Consider the following 24,031-nt stretch of genomic DNA (forward strand, 5'->3'; position numbering starts at 1 on the left):
TTCACGTCATAACAGTGATAAAATTTGTTTCACAGGAGAAACAGTATTAAATGACCTTTAAAGTTAGCGAAAGACGTGGTTTGCTTGCATTTTATATAGGTTACATAGGGAAATACTATGGTTGATTTCAAATGAAATTGGAAGCAAGAATAAATAGTGTTACATTAATAAAAAATACACCAGTGAAAAGATAAGAAAATGAATTCTATGGTAGGAACAGTGATAAATTAAAATATCAAAGCAGGAAATAAGAATGGTCAAAACAAAATTTAATCCTTCTATATTTCAATGTAAATCAGAGGTCTGTCTGATATCAGAAAGTCTCTGCGGCGGCTGTTCTCGCACCCGCTGCGGATAGCTTGATAAGACGCCTAAGAAGAAAAAAGTTATGCCAATTTTGTTTTTGTTTTTGTAAGTGGTTGCTATAAGATAGCGTGTTCATTTATATAGATAATCGATTGCAATCGAATAATTTGAAGGTGGTGGACATTATCATCTGTCCGAGTTTATCATCAGTACCAGTTACTGTTACTCACACTGGATAACCGGCTATACTGACGCCCGCTGGAAATGTAACCCAGCTGGAAATGTAACCCAGCTGTAAATCGGTAGGTAAAGCTTTTCATTTATTCCTATTAAAACGAAGCCAATTCTTGCAAATCAACTTGGCAGTTTTGTCAAGGAATGACCATGGCTTACATTTACAATTTCTAGGCCAAATACGATCGTTACGTTTTGAGATATTCGCTAACAATTTCTTCGATATCAAAAAATCGAGCAAAAATCCAAAGTTTTGCGCAAATTGTTTTGTTTATGAACAACCCGTGAAAACTTTTATCATCTGGTCTATATATATTTATTTATTTAAGTCTCATCCACTTACATTTATACAGTAGGTACATCTAAAAGCATATATACATAAAGTATGATAAAAATGTAAATGGTCATTCTATTTAAGAATTATAAGAGACTGTTGATAACAACAATATTACAGTATCACATATTAATAACATTTATTAAAGTTAGGCTACCACTGCTAATCTATTACTAAAAACTGCCGTAAAAAAGAACACTTTTAAAATGCTCACTTCGAAAACTGTCTCTAATAAGCATTATAAAAACAAGAGCTGTCAGTGGACAGCGCGCTCGACTATTCTCAGTGCTTGATAGTATTTATAAGCAATGAGTAAAACTTTAACATTACAATAAGCATATTCTAAGTCGACGCGCTCGACTATTCTCAGTGCTTGATAGTATAATATAAGCAATAACCCAGCAAACACACCACGTTGTTACAACGTTGTTATGACGTCTTTTCCTGACGTTGTAACAACGTTGTTTTTTGGTTGATAATGAAAGGTGCGTTGACGTCTTGTCACAACGTTGGAAAGACGTCTTTTTTGCAACGTTGGAAAGACGTCTTGTCCACAACGTTGGAAAGACGTTGTTTTTTGGTTGATAATGAAAGGTATGTTGACGTCTTTTTCACAACGTTGGAAAGACGTCTTTTTCACAACGTTGGACAAACGTTGTTTTTTGGTTGATAATGAAAGGTGCGTTGACGTCTTTTTTGCCACCTTGGAAAGACGTCTTTTTCACAACGTTTGAAAGACGTAGTTTTTTCTTTGATTGTGAAAGGTGTTTTGACGTCTTTTGCAGTGTTGGAACGACATATTTTTCACAACTTTGGAAAGATGTATTTTTTACATTTGAATGACATCTTTTCTCAATGTTGTTTCGTCTAAAAGCACAAAAAAAACCCAACAGTCTATGGTTTTAAACAAAAGTGTACTGAATAATAGAATAGTCACAAGACGTATCTTAACATACTGGGTCTAGTAAGAAAACATACTAAATATGATTCAACTGAAATGTTTTTATTAGAAAGTACATATACCATTCAATCAAAAATAAATTTTGTTGATGCATGTAATCTGTAAAAAGAGCTGTTCAGGGACAGCAACAGTCAATCGACTATTCAATAGCTTTTTAACAAAATATTTCATCAATGAATACAACGATAAACACTTGTGGAAATGGGCAACCATTTTGCTTGAATGTAATAAAGTGTCATAGCATATAAAAACAAGAGCTGTCAAAAGAAGCAGCATGTTTAAACTATTTTAAAACTTGATACTAAGTGAAGAAACATTATCTTGAATTCTAGCATTAAAACTGCTGTTATTTTTCACTTTTCGGGGGTGTCTTAAAAGGAGAGAAAACGTGTGTTAACAGAGAGATTCTCGCGCTCACATGCTGTTGTAACCTTTTTATTTATGCGCGTTCCGTGGCAAGCGGTAACGTATTACGGCCCCAAAACGAAAAATTTTCAAAAGGAAATGACGTGAACGTGATAAAACAAACTTTACCGCGCATTTCATAGGAATTTAATGACGTTGAGGGACAATATATTCATTACTTGGTTTTGCGTTTTATCCCAGAATAGCGTTAGCGCATGTTATTTTCGTGTTTATAACATCTACAGAATCCCTCGGGAATCATTGGTACCTGGCTTGGGTACCAACCAATCCCTCGGGATTCTGGAGATGTTGTAGCACGAAAAACATGCGTTATCCCTACAAAATTACTTTATGTTTGAACAAAATGCATTGAATAATAGCCATAAATGAGTGAAACTGCCTAAAATTCCTTTAAATAATTCAAGAAATACTGGTTCGATACCACACTTCGGTCTGTGAAATCTGATCTTAGATGCTGACAGAAAACAAGTAGGATAGCTCTGCATATAGTTTGTACAGTCTAGCTAAAATCTTAAAGTTACTCACCCACAGTTTGGGTGAAATTTTTCAACATCTTCCTTTCAAAAAGTTTAGCAGAGAATGTGTATTTGACACAGAATGTGATCTAAAACGGTTGAGAATAAAATTTAGATATTGGTAAAAATGCAACAGGAATGTAAATTTTCTGCAATATTTCAAATTTAGTATACAGTATACTACATTCTGCACAAGATTTATTGTTATTTAATGGAATATCTTGCTTAATCATTCCAGTAAGTTTGACTGAACCAATTTCCAACTCCAAAAAAGACCATAATTTATCCAAACTCGTTGACAGAGTTATCTGCTCTTGCCTACAGATGGAAATCATGATAGTAAGTAAGTAAGTGTTCAAAGTTTCAAAGCCATATGTCAGATAGTTTTGACAAACCGTACTTGTACGCAAACTAAACCCAATTTTAAGTACAAAAAGGCCATAATTCAGCCAAAATAGTTGACAGAGTTATGAACACTTACTTACAGATGGCGATCATATAATAAAAAGTGTTCAAAGTTTCAAAGCCACACATCAAACAGTTTTCACAAAACATGGACTGGTAAGAAATTGTACCAATTTCCAAGTCCAAAAAGAGTCATAATTTAGCAAAATACTTGAAAAGAGTTATGTACTCTTACCTACAGATACAGACTATGGTATAATAATAATCAAGTGATAAAAGTTTCAATGTCTGTTGTCATATGTCAAACAGTTTACACAAAATATGAACTAGTAGGAAATAAAAGGTACCCTAATTCAGCAAAAGTCCTTGATAGAGTTATGTGCCCTTGCCTAAAATTGGATATGGTGATGATAACAAGTGTTGAAAGTTTCAAACCTTTATCCCCAAAGGTTTTGCCAAAATGTAAACTGGTACCAAAAACTTAACCAAGGTGTGACGCAAAGCTGATGCCGTATCGAGTAGGATAGCTATTCTTATAGTTCAAATAGTAAAGTTATAAAGGTCCAATTGCGGCATCTTTTATGCAGTTTCCGAAAATGAATTTAATAAAAAATCTTGCAAAAAAGTTCTGTGTAGAACAATCTGAACAAAATACATTTTTTTTTCATATATAACTTTCAGCCAGGTCATTTAATATTGATTTATGTGACAAATTATTTTAATTATTCTCAAAATCACTACAAATGGATAAAGTCTGCCCATCACTTAGCTTGAGACAACATTAACCTTAACCAACAAATTCTTGATTTTGCCTTGTGAATGAGTAATCTAATCCATTCACAAAAATATTAAGAATAAATAAAGTAAAGTTTAAGTGTAATGGACTGGCAAAACAATGAACAAACAACTGCAAATTTTTGAAAAACAATTCATTGTTCAAACTTTTTTTCTTGAGATACTATTTGAAATTTCTTCACCTTGTAGAATTTTAAATTATCTGAAAAAAATTCCAATAACACTGTGCATCCAGAAAATGAATTGGATACAAGTTCTTCAGTTTTGTATACAACAAAAAATCAAACTTAACTTGCACTGTTTTCACACATTTCATGTATATCACTTTTCAGCTGCATTTAGAATTTACTGAAAGATTCATTTTGTAAGTAGAACTGTTTTGCATTTAACACATTTTAAAATTTAAATGTTTTTGTTTTAGAGCAGATTATACAGTATGTAAGTCATGATTTCTGCTATTTCACTATTTCAGATTTCCTTTTGAACTGGATTTCTATCTGATAGTGCATATATCAGTCACAGGCACTTCTCCCACTCCTAGCTCCCCTTCCTGGTCCTATGTCTACGCAGGCTGAAAATATACATTTTAACACACATGTAAACTTAAACGTTTTGTTAAAAAACTAGAAGATGATCACACATATTAGAATTATGTATAAAGTTAAATGTATGGTAAGGTGACGGTGTATCATTTTGAATGCATGACCCTACTAATTTCTTACTTTATCACAAAGTTTATACGGTATACAGTGGGTGGGTAGCGCCGATGTCGTGAATTCATTTCGGGCATACTGAGTTTTTTAAATTTCTGGAGCCCTGAATACATTGGACGGGTTCATTCAAATGCTAGAATTTCTATTCTTACTAACACCATTCTCACGTAAGTATGATCAAATATCATTTCTTAAATATTTACCCTTCAAGATCGAAAACAATGTTGTCCTTTCTTCTCCCAGTTTGCTTTTCCTCTGATGTTAACATGGTCATTAGTTTCATTGTCATCAACCTGTGAAACAGAATGAATTTGGTGATAAAAAGTTAATAAAAAAAGGTACAATTTGAATCTATATCACTAAAAATTAAATCAATAAGACAAGTATGCCAAGGAGCAGAGTGTTGAGCCCGCCAGCTGTCAAGTGGACCTTGGACCTAGGGACCTGGTTCTTGCGCATGACACTCCATCTCATAATGGTTAACATTCATGCCAAGTTACATCAAAATCCCACCATGCATGAAGAAGAACTGCTCTGGACAAACTTCACTATGACCGTAGGCCTCTTAACTGTGACCTTGGCCTTTGAGACAGGAACATGGGGTTTACGCATGGCACCCCCTTCTCACTTAGGTAAACATTCATGCCAAATAAAAAACAAGATTGGTTCATGCATGTAATAAGTTATGGTCCGGACAAAATCAGACAGACACAAGCACATACATCGAAAGTGGCGACTATATCGAGCTCACCGTAAGTGGGTTCAACAAAAAATTGACAAAAGACAAATACAACTCTTGCATATCATTATTTTTCATTCTCTTTTAAGTATTCTTCTAAATTTAAAACATGCACAAAAATGCTTGTGAAACACGATTCAGATGAGTTTCAGTTAAGTTCACGCATATTTTATTCAAGAGGAAGTAAAAACAGGTAATAAATTTATGGAAACTTTATTCCAATATTACTTACTTATCAAACACCATGATATCCTTGTACAGCTAGAAATTGTGCCACTGGCCCATGAGTAAGTGTTGTATATAAGCAGAAGATAAGATTCTATTCACAGTCCTCATAGATGTTCTTCCAACAGCAGACAACATGGAAACCTGTCAACAGCAAAAAATTTCAAATTAGAGCTACTTTGTAATAACCTACATTTTAAGCACACACAACAGTAGTACACCCATGCATAAAATAAATTTTGAGAATTTACTGTCTTGCATTTTAGATGTAAACAACCTTGAATCAGTTTCACAACTAGTTTTCGGTTAACCTTTAGCCTATACTAGCAACAAGTGATTCTGCCTTTGCGACCAGTGCAGACCAAGATCAGCCTGCACATCTGTGCAGGCAGATCATGGTCTGACTGTTCGCTATTCAGTCAGTAAATTTTCAGTGAAACACCCCTTCGAAAAATAGATGGTACTGTCCAAACTGAACGATGGATCAGTTCATTTTAGAAACTTAGCAGGGTAAAGGTTAATGAAAACTTATGCCTGACTAAACTCAGACATACCAAAGTCTTTGTTAAAACAGATCCTAGGTTTTCTGCACGAGGCATGTATGTTACTAGTCAAAATAATTCGCCGTTCAGATTGTTTTATATTTGTGACGGGCAATCTAAACGTCAAAACTTTGAAGGACCAAAATAATGGAATATAAATCACAGTACACAGTCATGTAAAGTTATTGGTTTTGCGTTTTTGCATATTTACATGTAGAGACACGGTAAACTTTAATCGTGTACAGTACATACATACATTTAAATCACCAGAAAATAAGTAATTTTGGATATTATTTGATAATTTTGGCGTAAATCATTGAGAAATTGAATCCCCGTTCAATACATGTAAGTTTATTTGAATTTATGACTAATGTTTGAAAATAATCGGCATTTAAACCTATAGCATGTAAAGCGTTGGCAGCGATGAAAATTTCATCGGAAATTGCTTCAACTATTTTGGTCTTTCGAGTGTTTGACGCAAGTGGGGATACTGCCCACATGAAAAGAATTATCCCAACATTTCCTAGGATCGCATCAAATTAGTTGGACTATATGTTACTTCTGAAGAGAATCATCAGGCGTCAAACGAATGTGAAGCAGTATAATAAATTATATTATATGGAGATGTCCAAATACAACGTCCCTTACAGAAGCAAGCCTCTGTGGCGTACATGCTGCGTATTTGCTGTGTATATGCCGCGAACACAGTAGTACGCCAGAGGAGTACATTTTACATACACCGCATGCCGCGTACATGCCGCGTACTATTTCGACGAGTACACAGCATGTACGCAGGAGGTCACTAGTACACTTCAAGTACGCAGCACAGACTCTGAAAATTTAAGGAGTACACTGCATGTACGCAGGAGGGACTTGTACAAGAAAATAGTACACTGCATGTATACCGCAGATACTTTAAAATTTGTGCAGTACACTTCATATATGCGGGAAAGACTTGTACAGTTTCTTTTGGCATTTATACTTGTTTTTTTTTTTATAAGTTAAAGTCTGAAGTAAACTTCATATACGCGGGAGGGACTTGTTCATTTTCTTTTGGTGTTTATACTTTGAATTTTTTTAGGTAAAAATTCTGAAGTACACTTCATGCAGGAAGGATTTGTACATTTTTTTTTTTTTTGGAAGCAAGAACTTGATTTCCGAGTAACTTTTATCTTAATAGCATAGAATAGTTCAGATTATTGGTATTCTGAACAATGAAAATTTGCCAAACTATTTGCAATGTTCATTTGTGAAGCTTACATCTTAGTGATTTCTGAGCTGCACCTTGCATGCACCCAGGACCTTCAAACTTCACATGCTGATAGTACTTATTGAGTACACCACCCCTACTGACTCTGGGGTCACCAGGTCAAAGGTCAAGGTCACAGGGGCCAACGTTAACTTTTTGCATGAAGGCACTTTACTCGCGAACCACTGCACCCAGGACCTTCAAACTTCACATGCTGATAGTACTTATTGAATACACCATCCTTACTGACTTTGGGGTCACCAGGTCAAAGGTCAAGGTCACAGGGGCCAACGTTAACTTTTTGCATGAAGGCACTTTACTCGCGAACCACTGCACCCAGGACCTTCAAACTTCACATGCTGATAGTACTTTATGAGTACACCACTCCTACTGACTTTGGGTCAACCAGGTCAAAGGTCAAGGTCTAAGGGCCAACGTTAACTTTTTGCATGAAGGCACTTTTTTGCGAACCACTGCACCTAGGACCTTCAAACTTCACATGCTGATAGTACTTATTGAGTACACCACTCCTACTAACATTGGGGTCACCAGGTCAAAGGTCAAGGTCACAGGGGCCAATGTTAATTTTTTGCATGAAGGCACTTTTTTTGCGAACCACTTCACCCAGAACCTTCAAACTTTACATGCTGATAGTACTTTATGAGTACACCAACCCTACTGACTTTGGGGTCACAAGGTCATGGTCACAGGAGCCAATGTTAACTTTTTAGCCCACCATCATCAGATGGTGGGCTATTAAAATCACTCTGCGTCCGTGGTCCGTCCGTCCGTCATTCCGTCCGTCCGTCCGTCCGTCCGTTAACAATTTCTCGTTATCGCATCTCCTCAGAAACTACTGGGGGGATTTTGACCAAACTTTGTCAGAATGATGTATTGGTACCCTAGTTGTGTCCCCCTGAAAATCAGACTGGTTCAACAATTTATGAGTGAGTTATGGCCCTTTGTTTATTCTATATTTTACATAGATTTATATAGGGAAAAACTTTGAAAACCTTCTTATCCAAAACCACAGAGCCTAGGGCTTTGATATTTGGTATGAAGCATCATCTAGTGGTCCTCTACCAAGATGATTCAAATTATTTCTCTGGGGTCAAATATGGCCCCGCCCGTGGGGTCACATAGTTTAATAAAGACTTGTATAGGGAAAAACTTTGAATAACCCCTTGTCCAAAACCACAGGGCCTAGGGCTTTGATATTTTGTATGTGACATCATCTAGTGGTCTTCAACTAAGTTTGTTCATATTATACCCCTAGGGTCAAATATGGCCCCGCCCTGGGGGTCATATGGTTTACATAGACTTACATAAGGAAAAACTTTGAAAATCTTCTTGTCCAAACCACAAAGCCTAAGGCTTTGATACTTGTAATGTAGCATCATCTAGTGGTTCTCTACCAAGTTTGTTCAAATTATCGCCCTAGGGTCAAAAATGGCCCCGCCCCGGGGGTCACATGGTTCATATAGACTTATATAGGGAAAAGCTTTTAAAATGTTCTTGTCAATAACTAAAACATTCAAATTGGACCACATGTATATTTTTGAGTGGCAAGATGAACCTTGACACGAGTTGACCTTGATTTTGACCTAGTGACCTACTTTCACATTTCTGTAGCTACAGCCTTCAAATTTGGACCACTGTATATTTTTGAGTGGCAAGATGAACCTTGGCATGAGTTGACCTTGATTTTGACCTAGTGACCTACTTTCACATTTCTGTAGCTACAGCCTTCAAATTTGGACCACATACATAGTTTTGTGCACTGGAAAAAACTTTGACCTTGATTTTGACCTAGTGACCTACTTTCACATTTTTGAAGGTACAGGCGTCAAATTTGGACCATATGCGTAGTTCCGTGTTTCAAAATGAAATTTGACATTGATTTTTGCCCTATGACCTACTTTCACATTCTCAAGCTACAGCCTTCAAATTTGGACCACATGCATAGTTTGTGTGCCGAAAAAAACTTTGACCTTCACATTGACCTAGTGACCTACTTTCACATTTTTAAGGTACAGGCTTCAAATTTGGACCACATGCATAGTTTTGTATTCCGAAATAAAATTTGACCATGATTTTGACCTAGTGACCTACTTTTACATTTCTCAAGCTACAGCCTTCAAATTTGGACCACATGCATAGTTTTGTGTACCGAAATGAACTTTGACCTTTACATTGACCTAGTGACCTACTTTCACATTTTTAAGGTACAGCTTCAGATTTGGACCACATGCATAGTTTTGTGTACCGAAATGAACTTTGACCTTTACATTGACCTAGTGACCTACTTTCACATTTTTGAAGGTACAGGCTTCAAATTTGGACCACATGCATAGTTTTGTATTCCGAAATAGAATTTGACCTCGATTTTGACCTAGTGACCTACTTTTACATTTCTCAAGCTACAGCCTTCAAATTTGGACCACTTGCATAGTTTTGTGTACCGAAATGAACTTTGACCTTAAGATTGACCTAGTGACCTACTTTCACATTTCTGTAGCTACAGGCTTCAAATTTAGACCACATGCATATGATTTTGTACTGAAACAAACTCTGACCTTGACATTGACCTGGTGACCTACTTTCACATTTCTCAAGCTACAGCTTTTGAATTTGGACCACATGCACAGTGTTGTGTACGGAAATGAAATTTGACCTTGAGGTAGTCAGTAAGTCTTGAAATTTGGAACACTCAAAAATGGCACATTGGTGGGCGCCAAGATCACTCTGTGATCTCTTGTTGCATGAAGGCACTTTACATGCAAACCACTTTATTCAGACCTTCAAACTTCACATGCTGATAGTACTTATTGAGCACACCACCCCTACTGACTTTGGGGTCGCCAGGTCAACGGTCAAGGTGCTGCGGGGGGGCATTTGTCACCATTAGTGACAGCTCTTGTTCATTTTGAATTAATCCTGGAGCTTTCTAAACTTGGATAATTGAAAAGTCTTATTTGAACTTCGTTGCATTACATTTTGTAATACATGAAATAATTACCAAGATAATGCCTCAACAGCGCCCAAATGAGAAGAATTAATAGCTCTCACTGTTATTTGAATACTCTTAAGCAAAACACCATTCTATCATGTTTTGTAAAGGCTTTAATGCGCATTATGTTAACTCATTAAGGCCTCACCAAATTAAAAAGTTGTTCATCGGATTTGCCGCTCGTATATTTTCAGAACGTTTTTGGCTAATTGCGCTCACCCCATTGGAAAAAATCAATCCAAAAATTTTTGGCGCGCTACTTTTTACGGACATAAAAGTGTATAAATGCATATATAATTCCAGTCCTAGATTGTTCTCAGATGGATTTTAATCAAAATAAATACATACTACGCACACATCGTCTCACAGGTGCTAGACACATAATCTAATATTTTACTTAATAGGCCTATATATGTATATATATATAGGCCTATCAGTAAAATATTGATTATGTGTCTAACACCTGTGCATCATCTATAATAAAGCATAACACTTATATTTAGTTGCATTAAAGTTGTTTCCCCTTGATGCAGTTACGCCATTTTTCTTCAAATGTTTACCAAATTACATGCTACAAAAATTGATTTATTTCATTGAAAAGTGGATGAAGAAAAGCATACTAATTTATTTGATAACATCAATCTACATTATTTTGGTAAGGGTAAATACTTATTGATGCATGTCACTTATCTTTTTTCTGTTTTTTTTTCTGTCCAAATGATCAGCATTTGCATACGAAAGTTGGTGGGGTAAGGAATTTACATTATCACAGCAGTTTCGCCACAAGAGTACACAGCATGTATGCAGCAGGAGTACACAGCATGTACACCGCAGGACTCGGGCCAGGAGTACACAGCATGTACGCTGCAGGAGTACACAGCATGTACGCCGCAGGAGTACACAGCATATACGCCGCAGGGGTAGTACACCGCAGGCTCATTTGCATGTGAAAAGTGTATGTGCCGCGTACATGCTGCGTACTATTTCCCGCATACTAAATTCCTCCAGCGTACATCCTGTGTACTATGTAGTCCACAGCATGTACGCAGCAAGTAGTACGCGGCAGAGCTCATTTGCATGTCAAAAGTGTACTACAAACGTACTATCGGTGTATGTGCGGTGTATATCCTGCGTACTATTTAAAGCCCTTGATTTCAGTACACATCATGTACGCATCATATACGCTGTATGTACACAGCAAGAGTACGCAGCAGGCCTTTTTATTCTGTAAGGGGTAACAGGATGTTTCGGGACAGTGTGATAACTTGACTGCCGCTGTCTCAACATGTCTAAACTTATTTGGCACGATTTCTTTCAGGAAATCTCTAAAACATGTGACGTCACGCAATGGCTTTGACTACAAACAAAATGTTAAAACTGTTGATTTTATGTTAGTCAATATGGTCACAGCGACAAGTAAGCATAGTTCCGGCTATATTTCTGTTGCCTTTAGATAATGGAACAACCTGTTCACACTGGCACTTCTGTTAAATTTTCTTGTTGTATGGTGGATGGGGTGTGAATGCATTGCACGTTATTATGCAGAAGGGGGGATGGGCAGGGACTTTTTTCATATACAGACTTTTGGTGGCTTGATAGAATTTTGATCAGAATTGATAAAAACAAATATCGATAGAATCTGTGTTTTAAGAATATTGATGCAGTTAGAAAAACATCACTGTTTACAAAAAAAAAAACATGGACGTCTAGCCGCTCACTGTCTTATCAGTTCTAAAAATAGAAACTACAACGGATTTGTTTACAAAAGTCCTATATCATGACCCGCATAAAATTAGTTTGACTACCACACCCCTAGCCGCTTCCAACAAGTAATGCTGTTTGGTGACAGATATCAACATACAAATGGCATGTAACTGTTAGACACTAAGCATACGTGAATTTATAAACTAAAAACCCTTTGTCAAAACCTTTATAATTTATGGAAAGTTCTATTTTTTGCACTGTAAACAGCAAAAGACTGCAAAATGTTGAGTCTGATCTTCATCGCATGCAAGATATTTTAAGTAAGTCCATTTCTAGCCTAAAATGCATAATTATTAATTTATCCTCATGCAGCACAACAATGTCAACATACAAATTACCGGTAATACCGCGAAAATATATGACAATATAAGTTATAGCTGTAACTTCAACAGTTTTAAAAACGTCATGACAAAAAATAACTGCTTTAAAAACTAACAACATACTTACAGGTGGAGAGGCCATGATTTGACATATAATCTGTACAGGGCGCTTTTTAAATACTTCCAAGAATTTTCAAAACTCCGATCAACAACATGAACGAGCGCAAAAAGGCACGTGAGCTAGACCTGTTTTGATTGGTCAATTTCGAACACATGTCGGAAATCATGGGACGGAACTCTTTCGAGTTAATGTTAGATGGTTAATGTTACTAACCTCACGACATGACGAATAGCGCTAAACGACAAAAATGCAATAAAGTATTCACGCTATGAAATTATTTTTGCAGCTTGAAATATTTTAAAGTTTCAGTAGATCTAATGACGTTGTTCCAACGTTTTTACAACGTCGGAATAGCGATGTCGGATTTTGGTCGCTGTAAAGCCGTTGGAACAACGTCGGAATTAGCGACGTCGGATTTTGGTCGCTGTAAAGCCGTTGGAACAACGTCGGGATAGCGACGTCGGACTTTGGTCGGTGTAAAGTCGTTGGAACAACGTCGGATTCTGGTCACCGACGTCGCGACCCCAAAACAACTATAAAAAGACGTCTTTGCGACGTCGTGTGTTTGCTGGGAAGTAAAACTTTAGCATTACAATAAGCATATTCTAAGTCGAAAAGGGGCCATAATTCAGTCAAAATGCTTGATAGAGTTGCCTCCTTCTTTTGACAGACTGGTGTCATGATAGTAAACAAGTATGCAAAATATGAAAGCAATATCTCAATGGACTTTGAAAATATTGGGGTGGTACGTAAACATTAACATTTATTCTTAGTCGAAAAGGGACCATAATTCAGTCAAAATGTTTGATAGAGTTGCCTCCTCCTTTTTACAGACTGGGGTCATGATGGTAAAGAAGTATGCGAAATATGACAGCAATATCTCAATGGACTTTGAAAATTTCGGAACACCTGTTAGACCAGATGATAAAAGTTTTCAGAGGTTGTTCATAAACAAAACAATTTGCGCAAAACTTTGGATTTTTGCTCGTTTTTTTTTAAACTGAAATGAAATGAAAAATAAACTAAATGAAAAAACTTTACCTACCGATTTACAGCTGGGTTACATTTCCAGCGGGCGTCAGGATAGCCGGTTATCCAGTATGTTACTGGGTGGGTTCAACGATTAAAGCAGTTTAGACCTCTAATTGAAAATGGCCCAAAATCAGAACGTGCTTTTTCCGGCTTTAAAAGAAGTCACTTGCGTAAAATAAAATTACTGACCATTATGTCATATATGATACACTGTACATGCGATTTCAGGTAGATAAGGAATTGGCTCGGGGGCAACATTTAGTACATTAGAGCAAAGTCTTTGGCTTTGTACGATATGCAAACGGTCAAAAACTGACTGCCCAAGATCTGCTACGCATATATGATGATTGTGATGATAGGCGGATATCTGAACTATTAACAGCTGACGAAAGCTTGAGGCTGTGTACCAAAGAACTAAAATACTTACGAGTACCTTGAAGCAGTTGTTCAATGTATTGGATGACTGAAAAAGTGGGTGGAAGTAAAGGATGAATACATGTACAAAGAAGGCCTTGGATAGTCAAATATTTACTAAAGCTTAATATAACACGCCACATTAACAAGACTTTCAGAATGCCCTACATATAGCGAAGACAATTATCTAACAAAGGCGTATAGCTTCGGTCTGTGACTATATAATATATTCATACCACTTTAAAGGTCTTTAAGGGTCATAGTAGTATCTTTTTCACCTTTTAAGATATCTTTAATAATGCCGATGTAACGGCCAATATTTTTTTAAATTTTCATTTTACACTGAAGTATTGCTTTAATGCTAAAATGTCGCGAAAATCCATGAATTAAGTCCAAATTAAAACTTTTAAATCTTTTGGTGTTCAAAATAGTTGAAATTTACAATGGAAAATTTCCTGTGACGACAATTCTAAACTATTCAAGATAATTTGAAATTTTAGAATGTTCCCATAGAGTTCTTAATAAAGATGTATTACATAAATTGGTATTTTCCATAATTTGATATAAATCTACGAATAACATTGTTGCATATAATTAGTATAAAATTCCAACCTATTTCCTACAATTTATCTTCAGAGACACTTTAATTGTTTGTACCGCCGATGTATTCACCGGCTTCTTTGGAGGTCTTGTCGTGTTTTCTGTGCTCGGATTCTTGTCAAAAGAAACCGGAGTTGCCTTAGAAGATTTGCCGTTTTCAGGTGAGCAGTACACGTACACTTAAGATAAATGTTAATAAATGTGTCACTATCAGGTGAACATTCAAATCCTCGGGACAGAAAACTATATCTTTCAGACGTTTATAGTTAAGCCTAAATAAAGAAAGTAAGCGTACACATTGGAAAATGCATGCTCTTAACAAATCAACGAGTACTTAATTAACTAGGCGTAAACATTGGTAAATGCATGGTCTTAATATTGATAAATAAACGAATATTTTTATGAAGTAAAATAAAATGCAATGTTGCAGATTAAATACCGGGTTATATTTACTATTGTAAAAGTTTACGGATTTGGGGTAAAAACACATGATTTTATTTTATACGATTTTAAAATTTACCAAAGAGCTATAAAAATAACTTATACTTCTTTGAATTTACGAAATTACAAGGTCTACTGGCTTATTTGACTTTACACGGCGAATTTATACGAGGCCAATATTTACGAATCTGATTTGGTCGTAAAAATAGTAAAAATTAGCAGCAGGTAAAATTACACATTATACAGTAGATTTATTATCATATATTTAAGGACATAGGTTTTGCACGGTTAAAAAAAAGTTAAAATGGACTGGAGTCGAAAGTGAATATTACCTACTTTGAAATGCGATAGCAAACCAATTCATTAAATACCTCACAATATTTAGTTGTTGTTTTTTTAAAATTGTTCCGGCAAACAAAGATTTTACAATATTTTTGAAGCCTGTGCCACTATCCAAAACAGTTCTACACGATAGTCAACAATTATAGGTAATATTTTGTGTGTCTGTGGTTCATATTAATCCCCCTGCGTCCGTCCTTCCTTCCGTCCGTAACATAATCGTGTCCGGTCCATATCTCCTAAACCCCTTAAAGGATTTTGATGAAACTTGGGTCAAATGATCACCTCATCAAGACGATGTGCAGAACCCATGAGTCAGCCTTGTCGGTTCAAGGTCAAGGTCACAACTCAAGGTCAAATGTTTGAGCCTGCCATTTTGTGTCCGCTCTATATCTCCTAAACCCCTTGAAGGAATTTTATAAAACTTGGGTCAAATGATCACCTCATCAAGACGATGTGCAGAACCCATGAGTCAGCCATGCCGGCTCAAGGTCAAGGTCACAACTCAAGGTCAAAAGTTTGAGCCTTCCATTTTGTGTCCGCTCTATATCTCTTAAACCCCTTGAAGGAATTTTATAAAACTTGGGTCAAATGATAACCTCATCAAGACGATGTGCAAAACCCATGAGTCAGTCATGCCGGCTCAAGGTCAAGGTCACAACTTAGGGTCAAAGGTTTGAGCCTTCCATTTTGTGTCCGCTCTATATCTCCTAAACCCCTTGAAGGATTTTCATCAAACTTGGGTCAAACGATCACCTCATCAAGGCGATTTGCAGAACTTATGAGTCAGCCATGTCGGCTCAAGGTCAAGGTCACAACTGAAGGTCAAAGGTTTGAGCCTTCCATTTCGTGTCCGCTCTATATCTCCTAAACCCCTTGAAGGAATTTTATAAAACTTGGGTCAAATGATTACCTCATCAGAACGATGTGCAGAAATTATGAGTCAAGCATGTCAGCTCAAGGTCAAGGTCACAACTAAGGGTCGAAGGTTTGAGCCTTCCATTTGGTGTCCACTCTGTATCTCCTTAACCCCTTGAAGGATTTTCATCAAACTTGGGTCAAATGATCACCTCATCAAGAACTCATGAGTCAGCCATGTCAACTCAAGGTCAAGGTCACAACTGAAAGTCAAAGGTTTCAGCTCTGTATCTCCTAAACCCCTTGAAGAATTTTCATGAAACTTTGGTCAAATGATCACCTCATCAAGACGTTGTGCAGAATTCATGAGTCAGCCATGTCAGTTCAAGGTCAAGGTCACAGCTAAAATCAAAGGTTTACCCTTTCACTATCCATAGCAATGGCGGGGGATTTAGCTGTCTTTCAGACTGCCTTGTTAATAATAGAAGCTCGTGTCAGACACATACGATATGACATTCCACTGTTGATTACAGTGGAAAAATGATTTAGGGAATGGTGCTACAAAATATATGTCTATAAAAATTGTATTTTTGAATGAAATTCATTAATAGTTTGAAATAGTGTGTGTTAATGGATTCATTCAACACAGTCAATATGCATTCTTGTTTCTCGTCCTTTCTAACTTTTTTCTGTAAACCAAGCAAAACTGAAGCAAAACTTTTGTCGTCTGGTATATTTATGATATTATGGCAACGTAATTACCTGTGAAAAGACGAAAGTAGCAAGTGCAAGTAACTTCTACCTGGATAATCATTTTCTTTCGTCATATTGATCAATGGACAAAAGCCTGTTTTCAATTTGAATGAAATACTACATAGATTATGTATTTTTCACAGTGCTTCCTTCTGATGGCTTATTCGCTGTTACACTGTATAATGTTGGTGAATATCACATCTATTCGCAAATATCAGAAAACAAAACATCAAAAATATAATCGTATCTACAGTTTTATATGAAAATTCCTCGAAATCCATATAAACATTCTACTGTAAAACAAACAGCGTTTTTATGTTTACTTGTAGGTCCCGGTCTTGCATTTATCGCGTACCCGGAAGCCCTGAGCCGCCTTCCTCTTCCTCATGTATGGTCCGTGCTATTCTTTCTCACCTTGGTTCTTGTCGGTATAGACACACAGGTGAGTTTTATACAGCCCTATGTCGGTATAGGCACACATGTGAGTTTTATACAGCCCTATGTCGGTATAGGCACACAGGTGAGTTTTATACAGCCCTATGTCGGTATAGACACACAGGTGAGTTTTATACAGCCCTATGTCGGTATAGGCACACAGGTGAGTTTTATACAGCCCCATGTCGGTATAGGCAGCCGCACACAGCAATCTGACTAAAGTACATCTCCTATTACGCTACGCTTAGGATCTGAAGACGAGCTATTGGTAGCCTCGTTCTGACGCCTTTCGCTAGCCAATCAGAGCTTAACAACATTTTGCAAATCTATATTTAGCCTGGGTTTTTCATATTGACAATTCTTATGACGTAACGTGTCAGCTAGCCGGTTAGCTCAGTCGGTAGGGCCTTTGCTCTGTAAGCGAGGGGTCCCGGGTTCGAGCCCCGGACTGATTGCAATTTTCTTTACTCTTTGACATTCGAACAAGTCGTCTGATTTGTTATGTAGATTTGCGAAAATAAAAATAGCAATATTGGAAATCCAAAATATACAGAAGACGAATGTGAATGGGTCATTCTCAGATCTTCGTTTAGAAGATCAAGTACTTTAGTCCGATTGAGGCAGACAGGTGAGTGTTATACAGACCCATGTCGATATATGCACACAGGTGAGTTTTATACAGCCCCATGTCGGTATAGGCACATAGGTGAGTTTATACAGCCCACTGTCGGTATAGGCAAACAGGTAAATTTTATACAGCCCTATGTAGGAGAGACACACAGGTTAGTTTTATAGAACTCTGTGTTGGTACAGACATACAGTTGAGTTTATAAAGTTTTGTGTTGGTATGTAGCATCATCTAGTGGTGCTCTACTAAGACTGTTCAAATTATCCCCCTAGGGTCAAATATGGCCCCGCCCCGGGGGTCACATGGTTTATATAGACTTATTTAACTTATATAGGGAAAAATTTGGAAATCTTCTTGTCCAAAACCAAAATGCCTAGAGCTTTGATATTTGGTATGTAGCATCATCTAGTGGTTTATATAGACTTATATGGATAAAGTTTGAAAATCTTCTTGTCCAAAACCACAGGGCTTAGGGTTTCGATATTTGGTATGTAGCATCATCTAGTAGTCCTCTACCAACTTTGAACAAATTATCCTCCTAGCGTCAAATATGGCTCCGCCCTGGGGTTCACATGGTTCATATAGATCTATATAGGGACCTATATAGGGAAAAAGTCTGAAAATCTTCTTGTCCAAAACCGCAGGGCCTAGGGCTTTGATATTTGGTATGTAGCATCACCTAGTGGTCCTCTTCCAAGATTATTCAAAGTATTCCCTAGGGTCAAATATGGCCCCGCCCCGGGGGTCACATGGTTTATATAGACTTATATAACTTGTATAGGGAAAAAATTTGGAAATCTTTTTGTCCAAAACCAAAGGGCCTAGGGCTTTGATATTTGGTATGTAGCATCATCTAGTGGTCCTCTTCCAAAATTATTCAAAGTATCCCCCTGGGGTCAAATATGGCCCCGCCCCGGGTGGGGGCACATAGTTCAAATAGACTTGTAAAGATTGTTGTCTTAAACCATAAGGCCCAGAGCATATACATTTAAAGGAGGGGTCACATGGTTTATATAGGCTTATATAGGGAAAAACTTTGGAAATCTTCTTGTCCAAAACCAAAGGGCCTAGGGCTTTCATATTCGGTTTGTAGCATCATCTAGTGGTCCTTTACCAAGATTGTTCAAATTATCCCCCTGGGGTCAAATATGGCCCCGCCCCGGGTGGGGGCACATAGTTCAAACAGACTTGTAAAGGGAAAAACCTTTAAAAAATGTTGTCTTAAACCATAAGGCCCAGAGCATATACATTTAGTTTGTGTTATGCTCTAATGGTTCCCTACCAAGATTGTTCAAATCATGACCCTGCGGTCAATATAGGCCACGCCCGGGTGGTGCCTTGTTTTACATAGACATTTGTCTTTGAAGCGATGGCAGAGAAATTTCGACCACAAGCATAATGTTTGATATAGATTTCAACATTCGCCTTGAATTGTTTAAATCATGAACCTTCTGAACCTTACTCATCTTTAATATTCTTAACCCTGAACTACTGACCTACTTTCTTGTTTTTGAAGCTACAGCAAACAAGTTTGGACCACCAGTTTAATTTTTAAAACAGATTCTAGTAGTTATCTTGAATAATCTTTACCAAGACCTACTCAATTAGTTTTAGTCAGTGAAGCTTAAGCAAAGAAATTTGTTTAAGCAAGCAACTATGTGAGCGATATAGGGCCATCATTGCACTCTTGTATTTGTTTGCACTTTAAAATGCTAAAAGTTGATATAAAGAGTTCTATTCAAAAGAACATTCATAATATCTATGTAGAAAACTCTATATAATGCTTAATTAGATTATATATATAGCAGTAAAATTTTATGTAAAATTGTGTATTATGTTATAGTCATAAAATATGTACAAAAAGTATTTCTGCTATATGATTTTAATAACTTACAGTTTAAACATCAATTTATATTATTATTATTACATGCATGTAAATGGTGTATTTTAATATTTTCTGTAACAAAACACAGATATTATGTTCATACACAGTCACACTGTGGTAGTACATGCGAAAGTGGCCATTTTTGTGATATAAATTTACTTTATGTACATGTATATGTATGTATCATCAATTTCATATTTTTGATGACTCTGAATATTTTTGATATGAACTATTAATGACTATCATTATATGAGCCGTGCCATGGGAAAACCAACATAGTGGGTTTGCGACCAGCATGGATCCAGACCAGCCTGCGCATCCGCGCAGTCTGGTCAGGATCCATGCTGTTCGCTTTTAAAGCCTATTGGAATTGGAGAAACTGTTAGCGAACAGCATGGATCCTGACCAGACTGCGCGGATGCGCAGGCTGGTCTGGATCCATGCTGGTCGCAAACCCACTATGTTGATTTTCTCATGGCGCGGCTCATATATACTTCGAGACAAAATAAGTATACTTTTACTGTCGAAATATGTTTCATGTTTGTCCAGTTGTATTTAATGTAAGAAGCGATGAAAGTTTTTATCCTTAGTTTCTACTCATTTGTTTTAGCTCAACTGTGATGAAAGCTTCAAGCTTACTGAAACCACTCTCGAGTCCGCTTCCAGGAAGAACCAGTACTGGTGTCATATGAGAAGTGGGGTTCGAACCAACGACCCCTGGATTAAGCGGTCACACCATAGTTTTTATTCTTCAACTAGTGTCCGGCTTGAAAATTTGCACAGAAACTCAACAAAGGAAATAATCTATGTCTCGTATAACTAATGTATTTATATAAAGTACATTTTTTAAAATTTCAGTTCAGTATGTTCGAAACTGTGACAAACACTTTTATAGATTTAGACCTGAAGAAATATGGTAAATACAGATTATTGATATCAGCAGTCGTAATGATTGTCCTAGCAATTCTCGGACTTCCTTTGGCATCTTCTGTAAGTATCGTAAAGTAATTACATTTCATTGATATCAGCAGTCATAATGCTTGTCCTATTAACTCCAGGGGCAGATCCAGGAATTTTTTCCAGGAGGGGTCCAGATGGGGGTAGATGCGGGAGGAGGTGTCCTACGGAAAATTTTTGTTTCTCGGGGTCAAGGGAGAGTGAATTTCGAGCGTTTTAGAGTAAGAAAAACAAGAATCTGAATCCCATCAAAATGTAATCATCGCCTCGAAAATTAGAAATCCAATATTACTTTACAAATTTACCCATAATATGAAAACGAGCATAATGAGGGTACGGATGAACAAGGATGAAAAATTCATAATTGGCCTTGACTAAGTTTAAGCTCCACTACCAAAGACTCGCCGACTTCTAAAGGGTTATCAAAAAATTAATATAAAACATGTATTGCCATTATCGATGTGGATGTTTGCCGTTTGATCTCAAAAAGTTCGTGTTTTAAAAGGTGGGAATCTTTTCCAAGGGCGTTCCTGTATGTTGTGAAAGGTCAAAGGTCTTGTAATGAATGTTTGCTGATGCACGTTATATGATTTTTGTACTGTTTGTTCAACTTTTTGGGAGTGCAGCTTTAAAAGTTTTCACCATTAACTTTGAAAATTCTAGTGGCCCCGCTGGATCCGCCTATGAACTCTCATCATGTGCAAGCATTATTACAGTAAATATATCATATTGTTAAAGCTGGACAGCTCCAAACAAAGATCTGAATATGAGATATAATAGCTAGATGATCATCTTATGCTTATAAACAGTACCCTTACAGAAGCAAGCCTCTGTGGCGTACATGCTGCGTATTTGCTGTGTATATGCCGCGAACACAGTAGTACGCCAGAGGAGTACATTTTACATACACCGCATGCCGCGTACATGCCGCGTACTATTTCGACGAGTACACAGCATGTACGCAGGAGGTCACTAGTACACTTCAAGTACGCAGCACAGACTCTGAAAATTTAAGGAGTACACTGCATGTACGCAGGAGGGACTTGTACAAGAAAATAGTACACTGCATGTATACCGCAGATACTTTAAAATTTGTGCAGTACACTTCATATATGCGGGAAAGACTTGTACAGTTTCTTTTGGCATTTATACTTGTTTTTTTTTTTATAAGTTAAAGTCTGAAGTAAACTTCATATTTCGCGGGAGGGACTTGTTCATTTTCTTTTGGTGTTTATACTTTGAATTTTTTTAGGTAAAAATTCTGAAGTACACTTCATGCAGGAAGGATTTGTACATTTTTTTTTTTTTTTTGGAAGCAAGAACTTGATTTCCGAGTAACTTTTATCTTAATAGCATAGAATAGTTCAGATTATTGGTATTCTGAACAATGAAAATTTGCCAAACTATTTGCAATGTTCATTTGTGAAGCTTACATCTTAGTGATTTCTGAGCTGCACCTTGCATGCACCCAGGACCTTCAAACTTCACATGCTGATAGTACTTATTGAGTACACCACCCCTACTGACTCTGGGGTCACCAGGTCAAAGGTCAAGGTCACAGGGGCCATACGTTAACTTTTTGCATGAAGGCACTTTACTCGCGAACCACTGCACCCAGGACCTTCAAACTTCACATGCTGATAGTACTTATTGAATACACCATCCTTACTGACTTTGGGGTCACCAGGTCAAAGGTCAAGGTCACAGGGGCCAACGTTAACTTTTTGCATGAAGGCACTTTACTCGCGAACCACTGCACCCAGGACCTTCAAACTTCACATGCTGATAGTACTTTATGAGTACACCACTCCTACTGACTTTGGGGTCACCAGGTCAAAGGTCAAGGTCTAAGGGGCCAACGTTAACTTTTTGCATGAAGGCACTTTTTTTGCGAACCACTGCACCTAGGACCTTCAAACTTCACATGCTGATAGTACTTATTGAGTACACCACTCCTACTAACATTGGGGTCACCAGGTCAAAGGTCAAGGTCACAGGGGCCAATGTTAATTTTTTGCATGAAGGCACTTTTTTTGCGAACCACTTCACCCAGAACCTTCAAACTTTACATGCTGATAGTACTTTATGAGTACACCAACCCTACTGACTTTGGGGTCACAAGGTCATGGTCACAGGAGCCAATGTTAACTTTTTAGCCCACCATCATCAGATGGTGGGCTATTAAAATCACTCTGCGTCCGTGGTCCGTCCGTCCGTCATTCCGTCCGTCCGTCCGTCCGTCCGTTAACAATTTCTCGTTATCGCATCTCCTCAGAAACTACTGGGGGGATTTTGACCAAACTTTGTCAGAATGATGTATTGGTACCCTAGTTGTGTCCCCCTGAAAATCAGACTGGTTCAACAATTTATGAGTGAGTTATGGCCCTTTGTTTATTTCTATATTTTACATAGATTTATATAGGGAAAAACTTTGAAAACCTTCTTATCCAAAACCACAGAGCCTAGGGCTTTGATATTTGGTATGAAGCATCATCTAGTGGTCCTCTACCAAGATGATTCAAATTATTTCTCTGGGGTCAAATATGGCCCCGCCCTGGGGGTCACATAGTTTATAAAGACTTGTATAGGGAAAAACTTTGAATAACCCCTTGTCCAAAACCACAGGGCCTAGGGCTTTGATATTTTGTATGTGACATCATCTAGTGGTCTTCAACTAAGTTTGTTCATATTATACCCCTAGGGTCAAATATGGCCCCGCCCTGGGGGTCATATGGTTTACATAGACTTACATAAGGAAAAACTTTGAAAATCTTCTTGTCCAAACCACAAAGCCTAAGGCTTTGATACTTGTAATGTAGCATCATCTAGTGGTTCTCTACCAAGTTTGTTCAAATTATCGCCCTAGGGTCAAAAATGGCCCCGCCCCGGGGGTCACATGGTTCATATAGACTTATATAGGGAAAAGCTTTTAAAATGTTCTTGTCAATAACTAAAACATTCAAATTTGGACCACATGTATATTTTTGAGTGGCAAGATGAACCTTGACACGAGTTGACCTTGATTTTGAC

General features: G+C 37.3%; 1 protein-coding gene and 1 long non-coding RNA gene across 5 annotated transcripts in view; one reads left to right on the top strand and one right to left on the bottom strand.

Moving 5' to 3' along the window:
• Positions 1–24,031, top strand: part of LOC123530091 (sodium- and chloride-dependent glycine transporter 1-like) — an 89,623-nt gene that overhangs the window by 51,761 nt on the left and 13,831 nt on the right. For all 4 annotated transcript variants that reach the window (XR_008366660.1, XR_008366658.1, XR_008366659.1 and 1 more), the window contains exons 8-10: positions 14,742–14,866; positions 17,426–17,538; positions 20,903–21,034. Coding sequence is in view for 1 of the 4 variants with exons in the window: in XM_053521035.1 (XP_053377010.1) it covers positions 14,742–14,866; positions 17,426–17,538; positions 20,903–21,034 (370 nt within the window). In the remaining 3 variants the exon portion in view is untranslated. The remainder of the gene's footprint in view (positions 1–14,741; positions 14,867–17,425; positions 17,539–20,902; positions 21,035–24,031) is intronic.
• Positions 3,477–5,760, bottom strand: LOC128547814 (uncharacterized). The gene is made up of 3 exons (XR_008366661.1): positions 5,661–5,760; positions 4,893–4,982; positions 3,477–4,547 (listed from the first exon to the last, which is right to left on the bottom strand). It is a non-coding gene; the product is annotated as an uncharacterized LOC128547814 (long non-coding RNA).

The sequence above is a fragment of the Mercenaria mercenaria genome, chromosome 13 (genome assembly GCF_021730395.1).
Source record: "Mercenaria mercenaria strain notata chromosome 13, MADL_Memer_1, whole genome shotgun sequence".
NCBI classification, from domain to species: Eukaryota; Metazoa; Mollusca; class Bivalvia; order Venerida; family Veneridae; genus Mercenaria; species Mercenaria mercenaria.